Source organism: Taeniopygia guttata, chromosome 3 (assembly GCF_048771995.1).
Source record: "Taeniopygia guttata chromosome 3, bTaeGut7.mat, whole genome shotgun sequence".
In the NCBI taxonomy this organism is placed as follows: domain Eukaryota; kingdom Metazoa; phylum Chordata; class Aves; order Passeriformes; family Estrildidae; genus Taeniopygia; species Taeniopygia guttata.
Genome location: NC_133027.1, coordinates 49771009 through 49791306, shown reverse-complemented (window position 1 = coordinate 49791306; position 20298 = coordinate 49771009). Strand labels below are relative to the sequence as shown.

Genomic DNA, 20298 nt, shown 5'->3' with positions numbered 1-20298 from the left:
AACACCACAACTTACAGCAATCTGCTCAGCAGATCCATTTCGCCCAGCTCAAGTATTATTAAATATGATACTGGAACATGTCATTCAATAGCCACAGAAACAGAAGGGCTGTTAGGAGGTGTACACTAAAGCTTAGTATGTTTTGTAAGCCAAATTACCCCTTTTGTGAGTCAATAATCCTAGAAGCCAGGCACATGAAGACCATATTCAGCTGCCTGATGTGTGGGGGAAGGAAATTACACAGTTGTCCTAGAGCTTCTACAGGAAGAGAAAGTAATCTTCCCTGTCCTGACAGCTATATAAACCAGCTTTTCACAGGGAAATGTGCTGAGCTGTCTGTGCTATGAACTACTATCCCAGACCTACTCTGCAGTCCCATGTGAACACAGGGATTTAGTCTCCTTTTCCAGGAAAATAATAACCCAAACCCAAATATATTGGAACAGTTTAAAAATGGTTCTAGCCAGCCTCTGGACTTCCCCGAGTCCAAGAACTGTCTGTAAAGCAATTATATGTCCTAGAAAGGAAAGTACAATAGTGAAACTAAAAACAAAAACAAAAAAACCCCCAAAACCAACCAAACAAAAAACCCCCAAAAAACAACAAAAAACCAAAAACAACAAAAAAAAAGATTAATTAATTAATTTACAATTCAACATTAGTCTTCAGTCTTTGCCCTTTTATTCCTTCATGCATATGAAATCCTACATTAAATTCTACAGAATATAAGGGAATACTTTGGAAAAAGCTTTATTCACTGTCAATGTCAGAAACAATTGCAGGAACCTAGCAAGCAGCTTAAAAGATTTCAGACTGAATTCATCACTTTTCACAAAAATAAAGACATCCGGTGAGAAAACACAGCTGAATTTTAATATTAACAGTACTATAAGACATTTGTTTTGTGAGAAGACTTACATAAGCAGCTCCACCAATCTTCGACACACTCCAGAATCAATAACAGCTTGAATTTTATCATTGGGACCATCTGAAAGGTAAGAGAGGGCCCAGCAAGCATCTGCTAATACATCCGGGTCACTGCTAAACAACAGTCTTGATAAAACATTTAAGCAAGGAGCAACCTAGGTTAAAGAAAAATATTGCATAAAATTAGGTGTTCCATACTTTTCAAGTTTCAGAGAACACTCTGCAAAGTCATAAATGTGCAAAACTATTTACTGCTCAGGTACACAAGGTCATTAATGAATGAGGACCCAGGTGGAACACTTTCTGATTAAACCAGATATCCAATTCAAACCAGCAAATTGGATAAATTCTGATTCACAGCCTATTTACTGAGAGATACTGTATTAAGTATATAATTGTTCAGCTTAACCAAAAACCATCTGCTTTTACAGGAATTACTGATGCTTTTTTTAATCATTCAGGGAGCAGAATCTCAAAAATAAAGGTTTTGGTTTGGTTTTTTTTTTTTTTTTTTTTTGCTGGCTTTGTAGGAGTACTGGCAGTTATTTGTAATAACCAGACTAGAGTAACTCACACAGCACCCAACAGTCACCGAACCAATCAATGTCCCATTTCAGTTCTCACCGCTGCTGTACCCTCTGGTCTTAATCTCTGTAACTTCCCTGCAGAGCCAAATGTATTAGACCACCTTAGCACCATTTGGAACCTGACAGATGTCTTCTGTACAGCCTGGGAATTTTGTATTCTTTGTAGAACTTAATTCTTTACCTTACATGGGTTATGCAAATTCAGTCTCTATTATGTGTCCAACTGCTGCTGTTGCAAAGGGCAAGAAGCAGAGGACTTATTCTTATTAGCAGCTGCCTATAGGGTATCCTTTTCCTGTGAGGTTTTATATTCAAATAGCAAAAAAAACTTGTTTTTTCACTGCCGGAACAAAACACTAGTAAAGGATATAGATTAGGCAGAGTAATTGTGAAGTGATCAATTAATTGACAACAGAAATGCCCCCTTTTTGTTAATATTTCTTCAAGAATTAATAAGTAGCAATAACTACTATTTAGTAATTACTAACTCATGAGTTAAATGCTCTCCAAATGAACTTTAATGATCATTTAAACTCAGTCTCTTCTACCAGAATATCCAGTGTTAATCTTCTTTGAAGTCATTAACCTTACCAGAAATTAATTTCATACTGAAAAAAAGCTAAAGCTCCTACTAGTCTCTATAGTCTTTACAGCCACATACTAGAGAGAAGAAAAAAAAAAAGGAGAGCATATAGGTTCTCTCTGTCAGCATAGTCTGATTTAACTGCATCTGACAGAGCAGGAAACTCAAAATTTTATTCATGCAGCATGCACTCACAATCACAGAACAAAAAAAAAAAAACTGAGGAAGCTTCAACTATAACTCACATTCTCTACAAAAGTTCTGGAGAAAATACAGCCTCACATGGTTTAGTGCTGAATTTATAATTTTTCCATCACTTCATACCAGTGTATGACTACTTGCACCAGACTATAGTCTCAAGTTTTTAAGTTATATGATTTTATTGCAATCAGTGCCAAACTAGATGATTTTTCACAGATAAAACAGATGGGCAAAACTGTGTGATGACATTAAAAACATAAAAGGTATATCTATATCCAGATTCAAACATTCTATTTATTATAAAATATTACAAACATAAATATTCTTTAGCTTTCTGATTTCTGGAAATTACTACTTTATTATACCTTACTGAAGTCTGGAGGTGGGTTTTTTCCTCTACAAAGATTTGAGAGTGCCCAGACTGCATTTCTAGTTGTTGTAAGACGATTTGAATTTGTTAACAATCTGTAAGAGACAACAATAAGATAAAAAGTAATTTCTTGTTCAAATTTAGGCAATTTTCTGGCTATTGTTACCAAAAGAGCATCACATAAGGAAAAGAAATTCCATTATTTAGTTTAAATGAATTTATTGTCATATCTTACATGCTGCAACTATTTTCTTAAAATCAGCAGAATCTGAGATTATTTAGCATAATTTTGCGATCTCTCATCCTCAAATCATGTACATCCATACAGAGTAAAAACAGTTGCTTATATGAAAAATCATTCAATTAAACCTTTCTGAGGGTCTTCAGAAGGGGCTAAGAGATGCCACTATGTATGGAATGAACTTTGATATTTTCATTCAGAGAATGCAATTAAATAATAATAATAAAAATAGTTCCATAAAAAGCTGTAACTTGGAAGTTCTTGTAAAGAAATTAACACATTACTTTTGTTTTTGCCAAATACAACATGAAAGATTCAACACCTGAAAAATCTGGTTCACTGTCAGATACATAACAAAATGTCTAAAATGTTAAATCTTAATTCTTTAAGCCCTTGGTAAAGGTAATCATATTCTCCTCTGCTATTTGAAGCTATTTTACAAATGTTTTAAGTTGTTTTATTACTTTAAGAGGTAGTAAGCTAAGTAACATTTGTGTTGTGCAAATTTTTCCCTGCGATGAAAATACTATGGTAAGCACATAGCAATGCTGGAATGATATTGCTAGTGAAGAGAAATCTTCTAGTGGAGCTCAGCTCACGTAACAACTACTCTGTCAGCGCATCTCGGCAAACAAATAGATAAATAGGAAGACTAGAGCTTGAAGCTACTGAACAAAAGTGGAGAACACAGCCTATTGCCTAGGCAGATGGAACCATACAGATAAAGTGGGAATTAAATTATGTCTCCCATCCCATACATTCAGAAATCTGGCAATACAGAGTTGGCACAATACAGAAAATTTGCATCTGTGAAGTAACACTTCTCTCCTTTTGCAAATACTGAAAAGCTTCCAGTCATGAACTAATTAATTAAAGATATGCACAAAGCTCATGTAACCCAAAACATTAAAGTGCTTCTTATTATATTGTTATGATTCTCAATTTAGACAAAAACTTACATTCTTTTCAAGTAAATTCTAAGTTGAAGTTTTCATTTATCTATACACGTACAAAATATTATAGTATTAGTTTACAATACTTACTCTAAGGTACTTACTCTAAGAGAGGTGGCAATATTCCACAGTTCAAAACAAAGTCTCTGCATTCTGCATTATCACCAGCAATGTTCCCAAGAGCCCACACTGCCTTAAAAAGCAAAATATCCAAGTGAATTTATACATGCTTGCAAATCAACTTTGACAGATAATCTATACTTTTTACAGCAAATATTATAGAATAGGAAAAAAAATCCATGATGGGAAAAAATAATGACAGTAAATTTTTATCTTCCTGGAGGCGGGTCAACTAGCTAGTAGGCAAATGCGGCTCAAAGCCTCTCTAGCCCCACAGACCCCAAAAGAGACATTCATAACTGAATTTTAAGTAGTTATAAACTCAAGAAGACAGTTACCTGCTCCTGTACATCTTCATGTTCTGAGCTAAGCAACTTAATAAAAATGGGAACGGCTCCAGTTTCAATTACAACTTTGGTGTGCAAGAAAGTTCCAGACGCTATGTTTGTCAAAGCCCAAGCTGCTTCAAACTGTTGAGGAACATAAACATAACCCCATTAAACCACTCACCAGTAAAACTTAAAATCGTGACATGAAGTTTGACATAAGAGTTTCAGAGGTTAATTTTCCAACTTTTTTCCTTTCCACTGACATGCAATTATTATTATAGTACTCTACACAATAAAAAACCTGGCAGTGACAAAAATTTCTATTTAGTAAGAACTTTCAGTAACTATGTTATTTTTAGGTTTTGGGTAACAGAACTAAGAAAGATTCCGAGTCACAATTAATTACTGCAAATACCTTTTGCTTACTCAATAGTAAGTTAATTCTTCTATTACAAATGTCCATGAGGCCTAAGTGCTATTCCCATGGAGGAGAAGAACTCACTACTCCTACCATTAATTAGATATTTTCTCAAAGATTTTCTAAAAGGGTTTCAAAAAGCCTGTCAGTTTCCTGTAATTTTTTTCCTAAGATTTCAGCTGAAAAGTACTACAATATATTCAACACTTAACAAGACAGATTCTGCTTACACATCATTGCTGATGTTCTCAATATACCACTCTGTAAATCCTCTTGAACAGCTTTTGCTTTCAACACCCAAGTTTTTGTCCAGCTGAATACATGATCCTAAAGACTGCTATGAAATTCACGAAGTCAAGTCACATTTTTAGCAGCAATAATGAAAACATACAGCTTCAGTGGTGAAAAATTATTATATTTGGTTATTCAAATCCCCCACCAAACAAAACAACATGTACCTTCCAAAGCTCTTTTGGAAGGTTTCTAATCCCATTTGAAACCCCCAATCAGTACAAGCTGAACTCACTTGTAGAGTGTAATTTTCACTCCTCTCTAGAAATTTCACGAATCTCTGTACTACTCCTGGTTTTTGAATTACTTCATCTATAGGTGGATTAGGCTCTAGGGAATAAAAACAAATACATTTCTGTTAAAAGACCAAATAAATTCCTTTTTCAGTATGACAAAAGCCATGAACATGATTTGTAGCTCTTATCAGAATTTCATTCACTACTTTTCAAAAGGAGTTACAAACTTTTCACTTGCAAGATCTTCTCTATGAAGTGATACAATGTAGTAAACACATGCTATTGTACATAATAACAGTAACACATACTATTATCCCTTTGCATGTTAGTAACTTATCACAGAACACTGTGCCTTCCACCAACAGCCCAGGTTGGTGGAAGAGCAATTATGGTTCCTGGATACTATTTTAAAAGACCAAACACACCCTTACCTATCATCCTATAAACATACCATCATCACTTTAAGATTGCATGTTTTACAGCCCCAACAAAACCAAGTTACAACTCTTCTTTGCCACCCATGTAATTTTTTTCCCCTTGAGGAGAGAATGGGAGTGAGAAACTGAATCCCTGCAACAATTACTCTAAATATGTTAGTGCACAGTTAGTTACTGCCCTGGTTACCTCAATCAAAAACATCCTTGTTTTTCACTTTGAAAGTTAACGCTGAAATAATGAATATTTCTGTATTTAGCCATTAGGTCAGAAGAGATTTGGCACAGTTTCTTTATAAACAGAACTACAAGTTACTGCAAGATCTATTTCAAAATAAAACATAACTAAATGTTAACTGACTGTAAGTATCATTCATAATAACACAGAAAGAAGCAACTAGAAAAAACAGGCAATGTTCACCTACCTTTAGAGAGCAATTTTCTGAATTTCTGAGTTGCTGTGAGTTGTTGATCAGGATCATCTGAAAAAATCATCTGTACCATATCTACAGTAATAACTTCTTCCTAAAATGCAAGGAAGATTTCTTATAGTGTAGTACTATGCACACTAATAGATAACATTCTAAACACACTCTGAAGTATTTACCTCTGGAATAGGAACAGTAGAGCTGACATCAGGATCTTGAATTGGGCTTTCTACCATGGATTCTTCATTTCCCGGGAGAGAAACGTTTCGGCGTTTAAACAGCTGGACAAAGGGGAAATTTTGGCGGGACATTAGGAATAACCAAAGTGTGGATACTGATGACATACACTTGAAGAAATGCTTTCACCAATACCAGTCAAAGAATTTTACCTACTCACTTTCCTATTCACCCATACAAGGAGAATTCTATACAAAAGTTTGGATAACATAAAGGAAAAACATTATCATACCTGTATCTTCAGAAACTGCACAGCAACGCTTCAGACAGACATTTAGTACTAGATTCTTACTAGTTATAAAGATCCATAACTTTTTCCACAAGAAAATGAAGATAGAGATCTTTTTACTTTTAGTCTTTTATCCCTTATAATTAGCATGCATTTTAAGCAAGAAATAGTAGTCTACAAGCTACTTTCCCCTTCCTTAGTTTATAGGCTAAAATCACCAGCACAGATGCAATGTTTGTCTTTCAGCACACTGCATTCCTCCCTTCTACAGAAGACTACTAAGCAGCGCCTGTATTTTATACCCAGCTGAGGAAAGATTAAACCAGAAACATAATTTTCATACAGAAGAGAAAAAAAATAGTGTAGCTTCAAGGTGAACTTCCGAACCTTGCAACATTAAACATTCTCCATGTCTGAACATTTATTTACACATCGCCTACATTCAGAATTAGCTGCACACACTGCCTATGTTCAGAATATGTACCAGCACTGCAGTATTTAATAAACTATATTCAATGAGTGCCACTTCATTTTCTGGCACGCAAGCAAAACTTTCATATTGACTTTTCTCTTCTAGAAACCAAACCTAGATTTTAAACTTTATTCCAAACCTGGATTTTCATCTTTATTCCAGCACTACACTTACAACTAGTGTAACCAACAATTCTAAGAATATTTACATTTGTATCTTTAGAAAGAAATTATAGACTCTCAGTCCATTGACTAAGATTTTACCTTTAAGCATAATAATGAAACCACCTATAAATCCTGACATTTTTGTCCCTCTAGGTGTCTACAGACCTAGGTTTCTGCTGTTCTACATGTACAAAACTGCAGAACAACTCCATGTTTACATCCAGCTTTATTTCGAGAGGAACCTAAATCAAGGCATTCTCTCCCCTGTTTGACGCACTTATGTGTTGGGTGTAATTTTGGACACAAAACAAGTACAGAATACTGAATGCAAATGAGGCTTAATTCCATTTAAACCCACAAAGGAACAAGAAACAATATTCCACTTTTGGAAGATCAGCCATTTTTTCTCAATGCTCAACAAAGACACACAAGTTCTTAGTTGAAAAGTATAAACCTGCTTGGTCTTTCTATCAGTTACAATTTCTTTTGGAGCACAAGCAGTCTCATCTCCCTGCATAAACTCATTCTCAGGCCAGGAAGAGCTGAAAAACACCACTCCAACAAACTAAGATCAAGCAGACCATAACAGTAGTTTCATGGTTACAACAGTCAGCATGGGAAAGGAAACACCCATTATTTATACACGGAGCATTTACTACCAAATATGTAAACAAAACTTTCAGCAGGAACTGCAATGCAGTTACCCATTCACAGCTAAGTGCTCCAGTACCACACCACTTCTGACTCTTACCCCTCTGGCCCAAATAATTGAAATTCTTTTTCCAATCACCACTTTCCCAGTAGAAGGGTAAGTATTCCCACCTCAGGGCAGACTAGATCAGAGCCTGGGACACTCTCCAGGTTGTGGGAGACAAACTCATCCACTTTAGAAAAACAAAAAAACAAACAGAAAAAAAACTACCTTCCTTACCTTCCTGGCAAGAAACTACTAAACATTCTGTGAAGAGGAACTATGACAAACTATTAAATAATACAATGTTCCACATACGCTAATCACTAAAAATTCTATGAGATCAACTACAAATGTTTGTATAATAGTTCAGAGACACTAACTGGTAGCCACTTTATTAAGCTGGTGTAGAAGAGCTCTTAGGCAATTTGAAGCATAGTATCAAAGATGAAAATAATCCTCTCTCTTCACATAGCAAAACTTTGACTCCAGCTCTAGCAGAGAAAGCAAGCTTTCAAATTCTAACTGGAAATACGAGTGTTTTTCAGTCTAGTCTCACATGTATAAACCTAGACTATGATTGATGCTAAAAGTCACAGCTCTCTCCTCTGTGTGCCCTAGTAACTTAAAAGGGTTTCTGTTCATCTCTTTATGATCCTATTGAGAGGTGCCTGGTGCTTCCAACAAGTGCAAAGAAAACAGACATTCAACCTGGCACTCCCAGATTCTGCTCAAAAGGATAAGTCTGCTCAAGTTCTTTCAGGCCCCTGAATATAACTCCACAGGTACTGAACAGTGAACAGCTCACCAAAATGCTTACCTGCTCTTCTCTTTTCTGTTTCCGAAGCTGGATTCCTTCCTCCTCTCTTCTCCTGCGCATTTCTTGGGGATTAAGTGCATTATTCTTGTAGCTTTTCATTCTGAAGTTATCTTTACCTGGGCTTGCCATGTTGTCTATTGAAAAAATACAAAATTATTCCAAAAGGCCACACCTGCCATCTCTTATACAATGAAAATATCTACAGCGGCTGCTATATATTCCTGCATCTCTTTGCAATATTGAGTTCATCAACAAAAATCTTTAATGCGGAAGTCACAGAAAACCTATGCCTAGACAGGCATTTCCAAACCACAGATTAAACTACAGTTCATCTCAAGAATCAGATACGGCATTAAAGGGCATAAGCTACTGTAAAAAGAAACTATGCATCTTGCAAGCAAACTGAAAAACAAGAAGCAAATACATTATGCTGCTAAATTTTGATTCTGTCAGCAAGCAAGCAAAAAAATTTCCTTCCTCCTCTCATAAAGATGACTTCAAATGTATTTCAAATAAACACAAACCCAAGAAGAAAACCTGCAGTAATTACTGCTTCATTTAATACTTATTGCATTGTTTCTTTACTTCGACTATCTCACAAACATAATAGAATCTAAGGGCTATGCTTTTCCTTCTAAACTGTGCAGGAAAACAATTTAAGTATCAGTAGCACCCAGACAGGCATACTCTTTTTCATTTTAAACTAATGAAATTACTGTCTCACTCCAATTATCAGTTCTTTTAATGGATTTAGAAGATTAAATCTGACTGTCATTTAGGTATATCAGCTGTAGAAAGATAAAAGTAATAGTTCACAATTCTGTCACCAGAACGATCAAATGGAGTGGAAAAGGTTGTTAACAGCACAGTGCCTTATTTTAAAGCTAGAACTGAAGCCTTCATCTGAGAAACAACTGTCAAAACCAAGACTCTACACAAACTATCACTCTGGAATTCTTCTACAAGGAGAAAACATGTAAACTACACCTCCTGAGCTATGCACAATTCTCTGGCAACTTCCATGCTGAGACGATTTGTTTTAGGGTTTTTGTTTGGTTTTGTTTTTTTTTTAATCAGCAATACCAAGGACCACTAAGCAATAAACACAAGCTATGAGAGGAAAACAGACTGCAGACTTAGGCTGACACCAAGGCACCACTGCAAGGACTCCGCAGCCTGTTTCATCCAAGTATCTCCTTCACAAGAAGCTAAGTAAACTATTGACATCTCTGCACAACGAGGCTAAGTGTGCCACTGTCTAAGACAAATTTCTAGCAAAAGTCATGTAAATTTATTTTCCCAACAATGCCACTGGATTATCTAGTCCCAGAATGCCATCCCCTTCTTAATCGTTCATACCTTGCTAATTTAGTTGTGCCAATGAAACTGTCAGGCCAAGAAATGGACTGAGCAAGAGAAATGCACGTTCAAAGTAACCCTCCTCTCTGCAAAGTTACAGAAGGTCAACTGGAAGGAAGGTCCCATCGAAACTGTTTTTTTAAAAAGAAAAACTGAGAAATTTATAGCTTCCATCCCTCCACAAGGCTTTTAATATAGATATCATACGGGCAAGAAGGCTGGCAGACCCTGGTTTCACACCCTCTGCATCTAGATCCAAGCAAACTTGCACTTCTGTGCTACAAAACTACACCCGTTTTAACATTAAATCCCTCCACCCACCACTTCCTGCGCTGCACCCACTCGTGCATAGTCTAACACCTATCATACTACTTTTTGTTTCCCCTCCTTCTTGTCTACCCAAGGCTCACTAAACACGGCGGCTCGCTGTCCCTCCGCCCCCTCCCCGGCCGGACGCTGCCCACAGGCTTCGGTCCGGCGGAGCCCGCAAGGGCTGCGAGCCGGAGAGCGCCGGGAGTGACGGCCTGTCAGCCCGAGAGGCCGGACACCCAGCCAGCCCGGCAGCCAGCCCGGCTACACAGCGAGGAGCGCCGCTCTTCACCTCCGTCCCGCAGAACGGGTGGAAAGCCCCCTCCACCAGCAGCAAGGCAGGGAAGGGGGAGAACGGCAGAGCCCTTTTGCCTGAGGAAGAGGACACCCCATCCCAGCCCCGACCGAGCTGCCATGCGGGCAGCGCTCCGCCGGAGCCAGCAGCAGACCGGCCTGCACCGGGCACCCGCCCCGCAAGCAGTGCAGCCTCTGCTGCCCCTACCCGCCGGCTCTCAGCGTTTTTCCCTCCTTACCCATCGCGGCGGACACGCCCGGCGCCCGGCGCCGTCCAAACGCGAGCTCGCCGCTCCGGAGCGCTCCGCACCGGCACCACACACCGACGCAAGATGGCGGACGCCGCCCCGCCGCGCGCCGCACTGCCCGGGGGGCGGGGCCCGCCGCTCCCAGCAGCCTCTGCGCGGCGCGCCCGCCCCGGGCCGGGAGCGGTTCTTCCCGGCGGGAGCGGGTGAGGCGCCCCGCGGTACCGGGGGCATCGCCGCCATGGTGCTGTGCGACGTGTGCGGCCGGGCGCTGCCCCACCCGCGGCGCCCGTCCCTGTGCCGCCGCCAGCCCCGCTGCCCGCTCTGCGCCGCCTCCCTGGGCTGCGACGAGCTCCGGCGGCACATGGAGACGGCCCACCCGGAGCCGGGCCCGCCGGGCTCCCGCCGCCCCGGGGCACCGGCCGAGTGCCCGTTCTGCGGGGAGGCGGCGGGGCGGGAGCTGGAGGAGCACGTCAGGGCGCGGCACGGGCACCTGCTGGGCGCCCCGGGCACGGGTGAGCGGCGGCGGCGGGGAGGGCGGAAGGGAGCGAGGGAGGGATCTCTCCGCGGAGATCGGAGGTGGCAACGGAGAACCGGCCGGGGGAAAAAGTTGGAACAAAGGCAGTAGTGATGTATTTAGATACTGTAGTTTAGTCTGGGCGTGATCAGTATTTTATTTTGACTAACTGGCCGCATGCTGGTACTTCAGAAACTTAAAGGTGGCATCTCTGCTAATGGTTAATGCCCTTAGAAGACCAATATTTGTGGTGTAACAAGCTACATGTACTGACCAACTAAAGAAATGATGGCTAGGATGCAAAATATGCCACTACAGTCAACCACACTGCATAATCTGGGATTAAAATGTTTTTCATAACCAAAAAAAAACCCCAAGAATACACCCACCCCACCCCCAGATCGTAGTATTAACAGCATTTTACTTTCATGTGTGCATATAATGCAGAGCTTGAATAATTTACTTGCCTGCATGCCAGTTTCTGATTTTAAAATTGTATTATTATTATTAGCTGTTTCGGTTTTTTATGTATTTACAGGTTTCAGAAAACTGTATTTTGTAGAGTTACATTAAATGCTTCTGGTGAATTTAGGTGATTATACCACCAAGTTTTCCTCCAAGCAATCGTAAGCATTTAGCTGGGACGAATGCCTTCCAGAAGCTGCTAACACCGGATATCAGTTCTTTGTCTGGTGAGCCGAGGGTTGTGCAGATAAATCCTAGGGACTCGAGGAGGACAGTAAAGATGGGGTCAGGCACTTGTCTGTGGTTCCCAGTGACCAAATAACAGGCAGTGGGCACAAGTCACAATAAGAGGAATGCTGTTTAAATGCAAGAGTCCTTATTTTTACTGCAAAAGTGGTTAAGCATTAGAATATGTTCTTCTGGGGAGTTTGTGAAGAGTCTATACTTGGAATTATTCAAAAAAATGACTGGGAAAAGCTGTGTGTAACTTAAGCTATTTCATATGACCATTCTGCCAGGGACTAGATGATCTCCAGAAATCCTTTTGAACTTTACCTATACTATGTGGTACCCTCATTAATAATCCTAAAACTGCAGAAAGAACATTTAATTGAGGAGATATGGGAAGACCAATAAAATAAGAATGACAGCACTTTTCATTCTTTCAGCCAAACAACAGCTGTGTTATTACATGAATGTTAAATTTTTTTGTTAGCAGAACACATCTTATTAATGGATTGATATTTCAGACTAAGCATTTCCTCATAAAATATTATCATAGCAAATTGTGATCTGTAAGTTAAATGGGGAAAAGCTTAATCAAAAGAAGAAAAATGTCTTAAAATTTTCATGTATTTAGATACAAATTTTTAAGTGGTGAAGAGAGTAACAGCTGTTTAGAATTTGGTGCCTTTCACTGGAGAATTTCAGTGGCAACACAAACTTCATTACTGTGTATTTGTTTCAGATTGTGTATCATTTAGGGGATGATTCTATCAAAGAACCACAGGAATTGCATTAATCAAGAAACTGCATTTCTTTTTCAGACACAGGAAATGGTGAACAGCTATATGAATGTCCAATGTGTAGCCTTACCTGTACAAACATTCAGATTCTTGAAGAACATGTGGATTTACACTTGGAGGAACATAACTTTGCAGAAGGTATGTGAAAGGGTACAGGCTTTTGCATTTGCAGATATTTGCATGTTGTAGTGTAGAATTTCACATCAAATTTAAAAAAAAGTATTTCTTTATTTAAAGGGAGCTTGGACACAGGTATAATGAAGTTAGTATAGCTAAGGTCCTATCATTTGCCCAAATGCTGTACTTAATTACCATGCTTGTAAGGAAATCTTTGTCTATGCATGGTTTCTAAGTAAATGAATGCATGTTAGCCAAAGGAAAAACTTGGAGCAAAAAATGTTTAAAAGACAACAGTATTATAGATTTGTTTTTCTAGCTCTATAGAAGATTTACATAAATGGAGTTTACAGTGGCATGTTCCACTGTGATGAGTTGAGAATTTATAGCTTATGAAAACTTCTTTTTTTTCTCAATTCATTTCTGCAAATACTTTGCCGATTCATTAATCACAGCATTAAAGTATAAAATCTAAATTTTATTTTATAACACAGCTAAGAGTATCTCGGAGATTCTCTATTAGTTCTCCGACTGTAAATTTTTGTAACTTCCTTATGAGACTGCTGGCAATGGTTCTAGATGCTAATAAGTGGTATTAAAAGAACTGAGACTTCTTGCTAACAGTGAAGTGAAACACAGTAAACAAAAACTGTCTTCTCAGTGCTACAGGTATGTGCATTATTTGCCAAGTAATTGGCAAATTATCCAGTAACTGCATAAACTTCGTGCAAGTCAAGAGTCTGAGTCTTGGTAGACTGAATGCAGTCAGTCCTGTTCAGCGTTCGTTGCTAATAGTTTAAAATAATGTGGGGTGCATCTCCTAAGATTAATGCTCAGTTGTGTTTATGTATGTCTGCTTAGAAAGGAATCTATAAAAATTAAACAAATGATCCCTCAAAGCGTTACTACCCTCCTGACCAAGTCCTCTCACTTTGAAATGTCCTGGGGTAGGTGGAAACATTAGAGATCTAGAACTGGCTCAGCAACTCCAAACTGAAGAAGATGAACGGCAGAGATTAGAAGAAGAGAAGCGAGAGAGAGAAGAATTTAGAAAGCTGCAGGTACATTCTTGTTTCTAAATGGTAAACTTAAAACCAGTTGTTCCTTTCGAAGCTGAATATCTTGGAATTGTAATGTCCTGGAATGGCCTTACCAGGTCAGACTGTGCAAGCCACACAGTCTGGTCAGACTGTGCAAGCCACAACAGTCTGTGTTGAGGTAATAGTGTAGGGATGGGTTGGAAGCAAATTCAGTCTCTTGGCAATGCTGATCCTCACAGAGTGCTGGACATGACAGCCTTGAGCTACTTGACTTTACAGCCTTGAGTGGTGATGGTTCAGGATGGGGCTAGCTGCTCCCTGTGCTTGCTGTTCTGCTCTCTCAGCACACCTGCTGCTTGTGCTCCAGCCAGCTCTTGTGCTCTGCCTTGCAGTGCAGCCTGGAGCATATTCCTTGCCAGAGTGCCACAGGCTCTGAGCATCCTGGCTGTGCTTTACTGGAATACCATCACCTGCTCCAGGTCCTGCTTCCCTCTTGTCTCCTATCTCACAGCCCTGGTAACTCACTTCCAACTCACACTACCTCCCTGCCAGACTGCCTCTGTGCTAATGGCTCTGCCAAGTGGGAGCAGAGGGATGTGTCTGCTTTTCCAGGTGTGACTTTCTTAGTTTCATATTCAGGAATGATGCTTGGCCTTCAGGTCTAAAATAATTGTAATTCTGAAGTTTTTATGTGTCAAAATTTTTAAATGTTACCAATAGTGATTTTGAGAAACTGCATGGACAAAAGATGAATTTTAAAAATGTGATTTTAATCATGCGCATTCCATCCCTAACAGAGACAGTATGGCTTGGATAATTCTGGTGGCTTCAAGCAGCAATTTCTAAAGAATATGGAAAGAGAAGTTGATAGAGGAAGGATGCAGCCCTTTGAATATCATAAGAGAAAAGCTGAAATGATGGAAAGTTTGGCTTCTGGTATAGATGATGGGAAAACGAAGACATCAGGTAAAGATGCTGAAATTGTACAACTAAATCTGTACTTTTTAGACCTTTGATTATAGTGACCAAACCAGTCTTTAACAAAACATATAATTCACTATTGGCTATGTCCTAGTTCTAAACATTTTTTTCTAGATCAATCCAAATTGTTGTAGTCCTAAAGTCCTAAATAAGGAAATTAAATCTTGGTATATTTTTAATCTGCTTTCTAGCTTGCAGGCTGTTATTTTGGGGTTTTTTTTGTTTTGTTTTGTTTTTTAGTGTTTTGTTTTGTTTTTTGCTGTGGAACTTGTAACCAAGTTGTCTAGTTAAGGGTACAAATAGATGTATTGTATGTACCAGAAGATACAAATGTCTTATAACAAGCTGGTTGCCTTTGACTCTGTGTTTGATTACTGCTTAGTACTCATTGGTTTCTAATCCAGTGCAGCTGTTCAAATTTACAGCAGCTTTTTGTCTTTTGTTTCTGTTAGTTGTTACATTGTGTAAGCTGGTTGCAGGTAAGCACATTGTTCATCTGATTACAAAGCCTAAGAGAGGACTGGGAGGAGTAGGCATCTACTTAATACATCTTCTTTTAAATGTTTTATAGTTGGTGCAGAAACACAGGGCAGATGAGTCTCTGCGTTCCGTTTGAAAGGAGCACAGAGGCCCTTTCTCCCTTGTCTTTCCAAGACCACAATTCAAAGGTCTTTGAGCCTATTGCTAGTGGTTCTGGCTTGCAAAATATCCACTTGGTTCTTGACAGATAAAATAAAATTTCTTCTGTCAAATAGATTGCATGGAAATAACACATTTTAAGTTTTCATTCTTGGTAATGATTTGGATTTCAGAGAGGTTCTTAGAAAATAGTTTGTGGTGACTATGGAATAATTCTCTTCACAACAGTATGGCTATGAAAGGGCTTTGAGGATTTACATGTATGAATTGCAGAGAGAAATCCCAAGCATATTTTTTCATGTAACAAAGGAGAACTTGGAATATCCTGCAGGAGGATTACTTCAGATTACTTCAAAATATTTAAAATAATTCTGAAGTTCTGTGCTTTTTCTGTAGTTTTTTTCCCTCCAGGGAAAAATAAGATAGAGGGAATAGAAGGTTTACATAGTATGCATAACTATTGCCATGATTTTAAGATGATGTTGTACTGGAGGTGGCAGGGGCACAGGAATGCTTTATTGGTAACATACTTTTTATATAACATTGTAATAGTTCCTTTGATTGTCACAGTTTATAATTTAGTCCAAGCTGTTTAATTTAAGATAATCATTGTGTAGCAACAGAGAAAAAATAGATTTCGTTTTGAAAGCTTCATAGTATATAAATTCATCAAAGTAAAAACCACTGAAATTAAATAGGGGCAATATCCACTGCTTTTGTAATTTGGGCTTTAAATGTAATGAAATTTAAAAATAAATTGTATTAATCTGTATCTGTTCCAAGTTGGGGAAGGAATCTTCTGGTATATTTAGTAGCTCATTTTACAGATAAGCTTCTTATTTTGTCTTCTTTAGGAATCATTGAAGCATTGTGCAAGTACTATCAGAATGAGAACAAAGATGTGAGGCATGTTTGGCTTTCAGCGGGAGTAGATCACTTCCACTCATCTTTGGGTGACAGAGGCTGGGGTTGTGGTTACAGGAATTTCCAAATGCTCCTTTCCTCACTGTTGCAAAACAGCTTCTACAATGACTGCCTGAGAGGTATTAAACAAAATGCTGTTTGTTCCTTGGATGACAACCTGCTGACTGATGTTTTGCCTTTTCATTTACACGGCAAGTCTTACAAGGTCAATGATACCTATTAAATGGTGGTTATACCACTGGAACTTAACTGTGGAAGAGTCAGAGCTGAATACTGGCAAGAAATGATGTGGTTGAAGTTTTACCTTTAGTTTTTTTGGTGCATCTTTGTAACATCATCTGCCTGTTATAAAAAAAGCTGAATAGTTTTAATTAATAGACTATTTCAGTCGTTGTAACAACAATTCAAAAGCTTTTCTGTTCCAGATACTACACTAATTCCTAGTATCCCAAAGATTCAGTCCATGATTGAAGATGCCTGGAAAGAAGGTTTTGATCCTCATGGGGCATCTCACTTCAACAACAGATTACATGGTTCCAAAGCATGGATAGGAGCATGTGAAATTTATTCACTGCTAACCAGTCTCAGGATAAAGTAAATATTGCTTTTTGTTCTGGTTGTTATTATTAATAGATGATTTAAATGCTGTACATTTAAAGGTTAGAATTCCCAACTGTGTGATGACAAAGCCACCTTAGTGACTATAAATTTAACCATATATAAACAAATCTGATTTAATGCAGCATGAAGCTGCATAACTACTTACTGGTACATGTAACTTCTTACAGGAGGTACATAAACTGAGTAACTGCTTAGATCATTGAGACTTGATGCAGAATTATATCACATATGCATGAATTAAAGCATTTATTAAAAACTTAATTTTTCTGAAAGTTGCTTCTCAAGAAGAATCTGAATTTCAGCTGTTTTCTGTGGCTTTTAATTGAATTCTCTAGTGTATGTGTATAACATACAAAAATGTAACAATTTTTGCAAGTTTCACAAGTTCTCGTTAGACTGAACAGAGTAGAGCACTTCTTTCTTATGTAATAAATTTTCCAGTTTGTGACAGTATATGTTTCATTGCTTTGTAATTATGTGTCCCCTACTCCTGTATTAAAAAGTAAGAAAGTAGTAAGGACCACTGGGTGCAGGAGGCAGGGACCCAGAGGTGAAAAGAAGCAACCTGCTTGAAATTTTATTATTGTTTTCATTCTCAATGTTTTGTAGGTGCCAAATCATTGACTTTCACAAACCCACTGGCCCTATGGGTACACACCCTCGCTTGTTTGAGTGGATTTTGCGTTACTATTCTACAGATAATGAAGGTGGTGCAAAGGTGGTGTGTACTTCCAAACCGCCTATCTACTTACAACACCAAGGTCATTGTCACAATATGCTGGTTTCTTGCTATTCTCTATCTCTCTTTACATGTACTGCAGTTCAGAGCAGCATCTTTTTGGTCCTTCTTCGTTAAATTGAAGGCGTGTTTTTATTTCATGTAATTTTCCTATTTAGTAAGAGCAACATTAATGTTTGCATTTGTATTAGAAGGAAGAGCTGAATGTGATTAGGATCGCAACTTTTTGACATATACTCTTACAATGATCTTAAATTTTGAGTAATGCCTTCCTTGACCTGAAAATCAGTTTTAAGTTACGAGGTAGTAAATGGGATTTATGTGATTCTAAACTACTGAAGCTCTTGTTTTTATAATAGGTCATAGTCGCACTGTTGTTGGAATAGAGGAGAAGAAGAACAAAAGCTTATGTTTGCTACTGTTTGACCCAGGATGTTCTTCCCAGCAAATGCAGAAACTGCTGAGACAAAATAGTGATGGAACTGGTCTCAGACTACTTCGGAAATTTGTGGGTAGCCTAAAAGAAAAGCAATATCAGATAGTGGCTGTAGATGGGGTACTCTCTTTGGAAGAGAAAGCCGTAAGTATCTCAGAAAACAGCTTCTGTTTGTGAAAATTTAGGACCATCTGCATCTCTTCTTTGAATGCATATGTAGATATGGTTTCATGGTGATTTTTTTATGTCTTTTCACTTTCCTTGATCTTTTTCTCTCCTTTCTGCTTATATAATCCCAGGATATCAAAATCAAAAACATTTTGCATACAAATGGATGCCACCTTGATGCAACTGACAACTTCTAGGTCTTGTATAAATTTTTCAGCTGTTTGCAGATGTAAATTAGGATTTTTTAAGTTTTCCATTTTGTTATAATGTTTTCTCCTAAATAACTGACTGTATGTAAGTTACTTACACTCAGTGTGCAAAATTATGTTCAGAGGTTTGAGCTGTTGAAATTTTTATAAATCCTATCCACGTGTTTGACTCTGGGGCATTTTACCTTTTTTAAGACCTTAGAAGTTTTCAGCAGATTGTGAAATGCGGCTTTTGTTTCTTAAGCTTTTTCTTTCCTACACTAACAAATTGATTCTGAGGACCCGTGTTCCAATTCTGTGGTGTCGTACCAGCGCTGTCCAGCATGTTCAAGCTTCAGGGCACACTTTTATTTAAACTATGAAATAACTGAATCACTTGCTCAGCTATATTTAATGTGTGTGTTGAAATGAGATCTTAAGTGTTTCCTGGCCCTGAACATGTTAGAAATATCAGTGACCATCCTCTCCTCCTACTGGAAAAAAACCTTAAAATTTGGGACACAGGGTAAAAAAGGTGTTGTTTGGGATTTGGTGAGGGTGGTGGTGTTCATTTGGTTTTGGTTTGCACTTTTTTATTCTTTCAAAAATTTGATTTATATTCAAAAATATCCATTGTTTAGAATGTTGTCTTGGAAGCTCCCATTTAAATGAGATGGAATGTTATCCCTAACACTCGTTAAGATTACTAAACTGATAATTTGGAAGAAGCTCTTTAAAGTCCTGGTTTTGTTCATTAAAGTATTTTCTTTTCCTCTCTCCCCACCTATTTCTAGGCTCGCTGCCGTGCTTCTCAGGTCTTAACATCAGAGAAGATTCCTTAAAGGATACCTTTGTAACCTGGGACTTGCTAGGTGCAAAACATTAAACTTCTGGACTGTGAACCCTAACTCAACAATTTTCAGACTTAAATTATGTCTTCATAAATGCTTGGGAGCCCTGGAAAGCACAACACTGGAGTAAACCTGTAGTTTTTGTGTTCAGACAATTCTGGCACCCTGATACAAATGTAACTCTGAAGTATTGCGGTCCTTGTCTTACTAGAAAATGTATTATTTTCTTAGTTGCTTAGAATTAGCAACACCTACTGTCTTGTAGCAAATTGTGCACTGTTGGTAATCAGCAGTGGATAAAGATACTATGGAGCTACTTCATTGGAGTTCCTGGTCATGGTTTACATCTGTAAATGTGTATACGTTGCCACTGTGACCAGTCCTCTATTCTTCACAGGTCAGTCTGTTGCACCAGGGATTAGTTTATTGGTAAACTTCTTTTCAATTAGCTGGCTTCTCTAGATGTATCACTTGAATACATGTGCTTAAGAAGTGGATCAGTGTTGGTATTGGCTAAGAGGTCTAAGAAAGCGGTGTCCAGAATAAGAGTGTGTGTGCTTTAGATGCTGTGCAAGACAATCCTTTGGGGTAGAGGAAGAAAATATTCCTTTTTTACCATGAATGAATAAAATTAATATATTTTTTAAAA

The 20298-nt window shown here is 38.4% G+C and overlaps 2 protein-coding genes across 2 annotated transcripts in view; one reads left to right on the top strand and one right to left on the bottom strand.

The window, feature by feature from the left end:
- KPNA5 (karyopherin subunit alpha 5) overlaps positions 1–11105 on the bottom strand; it is a 20469-nt gene extending 9364 nt beyond the window's left edge. The window contains exons 1-9 of the mRNA XM_072926795.1: positions 10933–11105; positions 8732–8865; positions 6298–6399; positions 6116–6215; positions 5256–5350; positions 4321–4452; positions 3967–4055; positions 2664–2763; positions 919–1082 (exon numbers count right to left, since the gene is read on the bottom strand). Of these exons, the coding sequence (XP_072782896.1) occupies positions 919–1082; positions 2664–2763; positions 3967–4055; positions 4321–4452; positions 5256–5350; positions 6116–6215; positions 6298–6399; positions 8732–8865; positions 10933–10936 (920 nt within the window). The 5' untranslated portion in view covers positions 10937–11105. The remainder of the gene's footprint in view (positions 1–918; positions 1083–2663; positions 2764–3966; positions 4056–4320; positions 4453–5255; positions 5351–6115; positions 6216–6297; positions 6400–8731; positions 8866–10932) is intronic.
- Positions 11102–20298, top strand: ZUP1 (zinc finger containing ubiquitin peptidase 1). Its single transcript, XM_002190491.7, has 9 exons — positions 11102–11453; positions 12967–13083; positions 14014–14123; positions 14900–15068; positions 16577–16765; positions 17072–17240; positions 17877–18028; positions 18366–18586; positions 19593–20298. The coding sequence occupies exons 1-9, from the start codon at positions 11180–11182 to the stop codon at positions 19638–19640; spliced, it is 1449 nt and encodes a 482-aa protein (XP_002190527.5). The 5' UTR covers positions 11102–11179; the 3' UTR covers positions 19641–20298.

Coding starts and splice junctions, on each gene's coding strand:
- ZUP1 (XM_002190491.7), top strand. CDS start 11,180: ATGGTGCTGTGCGACGTGTGCGGCCGGGCGCTGCCCCACCCGCGGCGC. Junction 11,454..12,966: donor GCTGGGCGCCCCGGGCACGG/GTGAGCGGCGGC, acceptor TTTCTTTTTCAG/ACACAGGAAATGGTGAACAG. Junction 13,084..14,013: donor GGAACATAACTTTGCAGAAG/GTATGTGAAAGG, acceptor GTCCTGGGGTAG/GTGGAAACATTAGAGATCTA.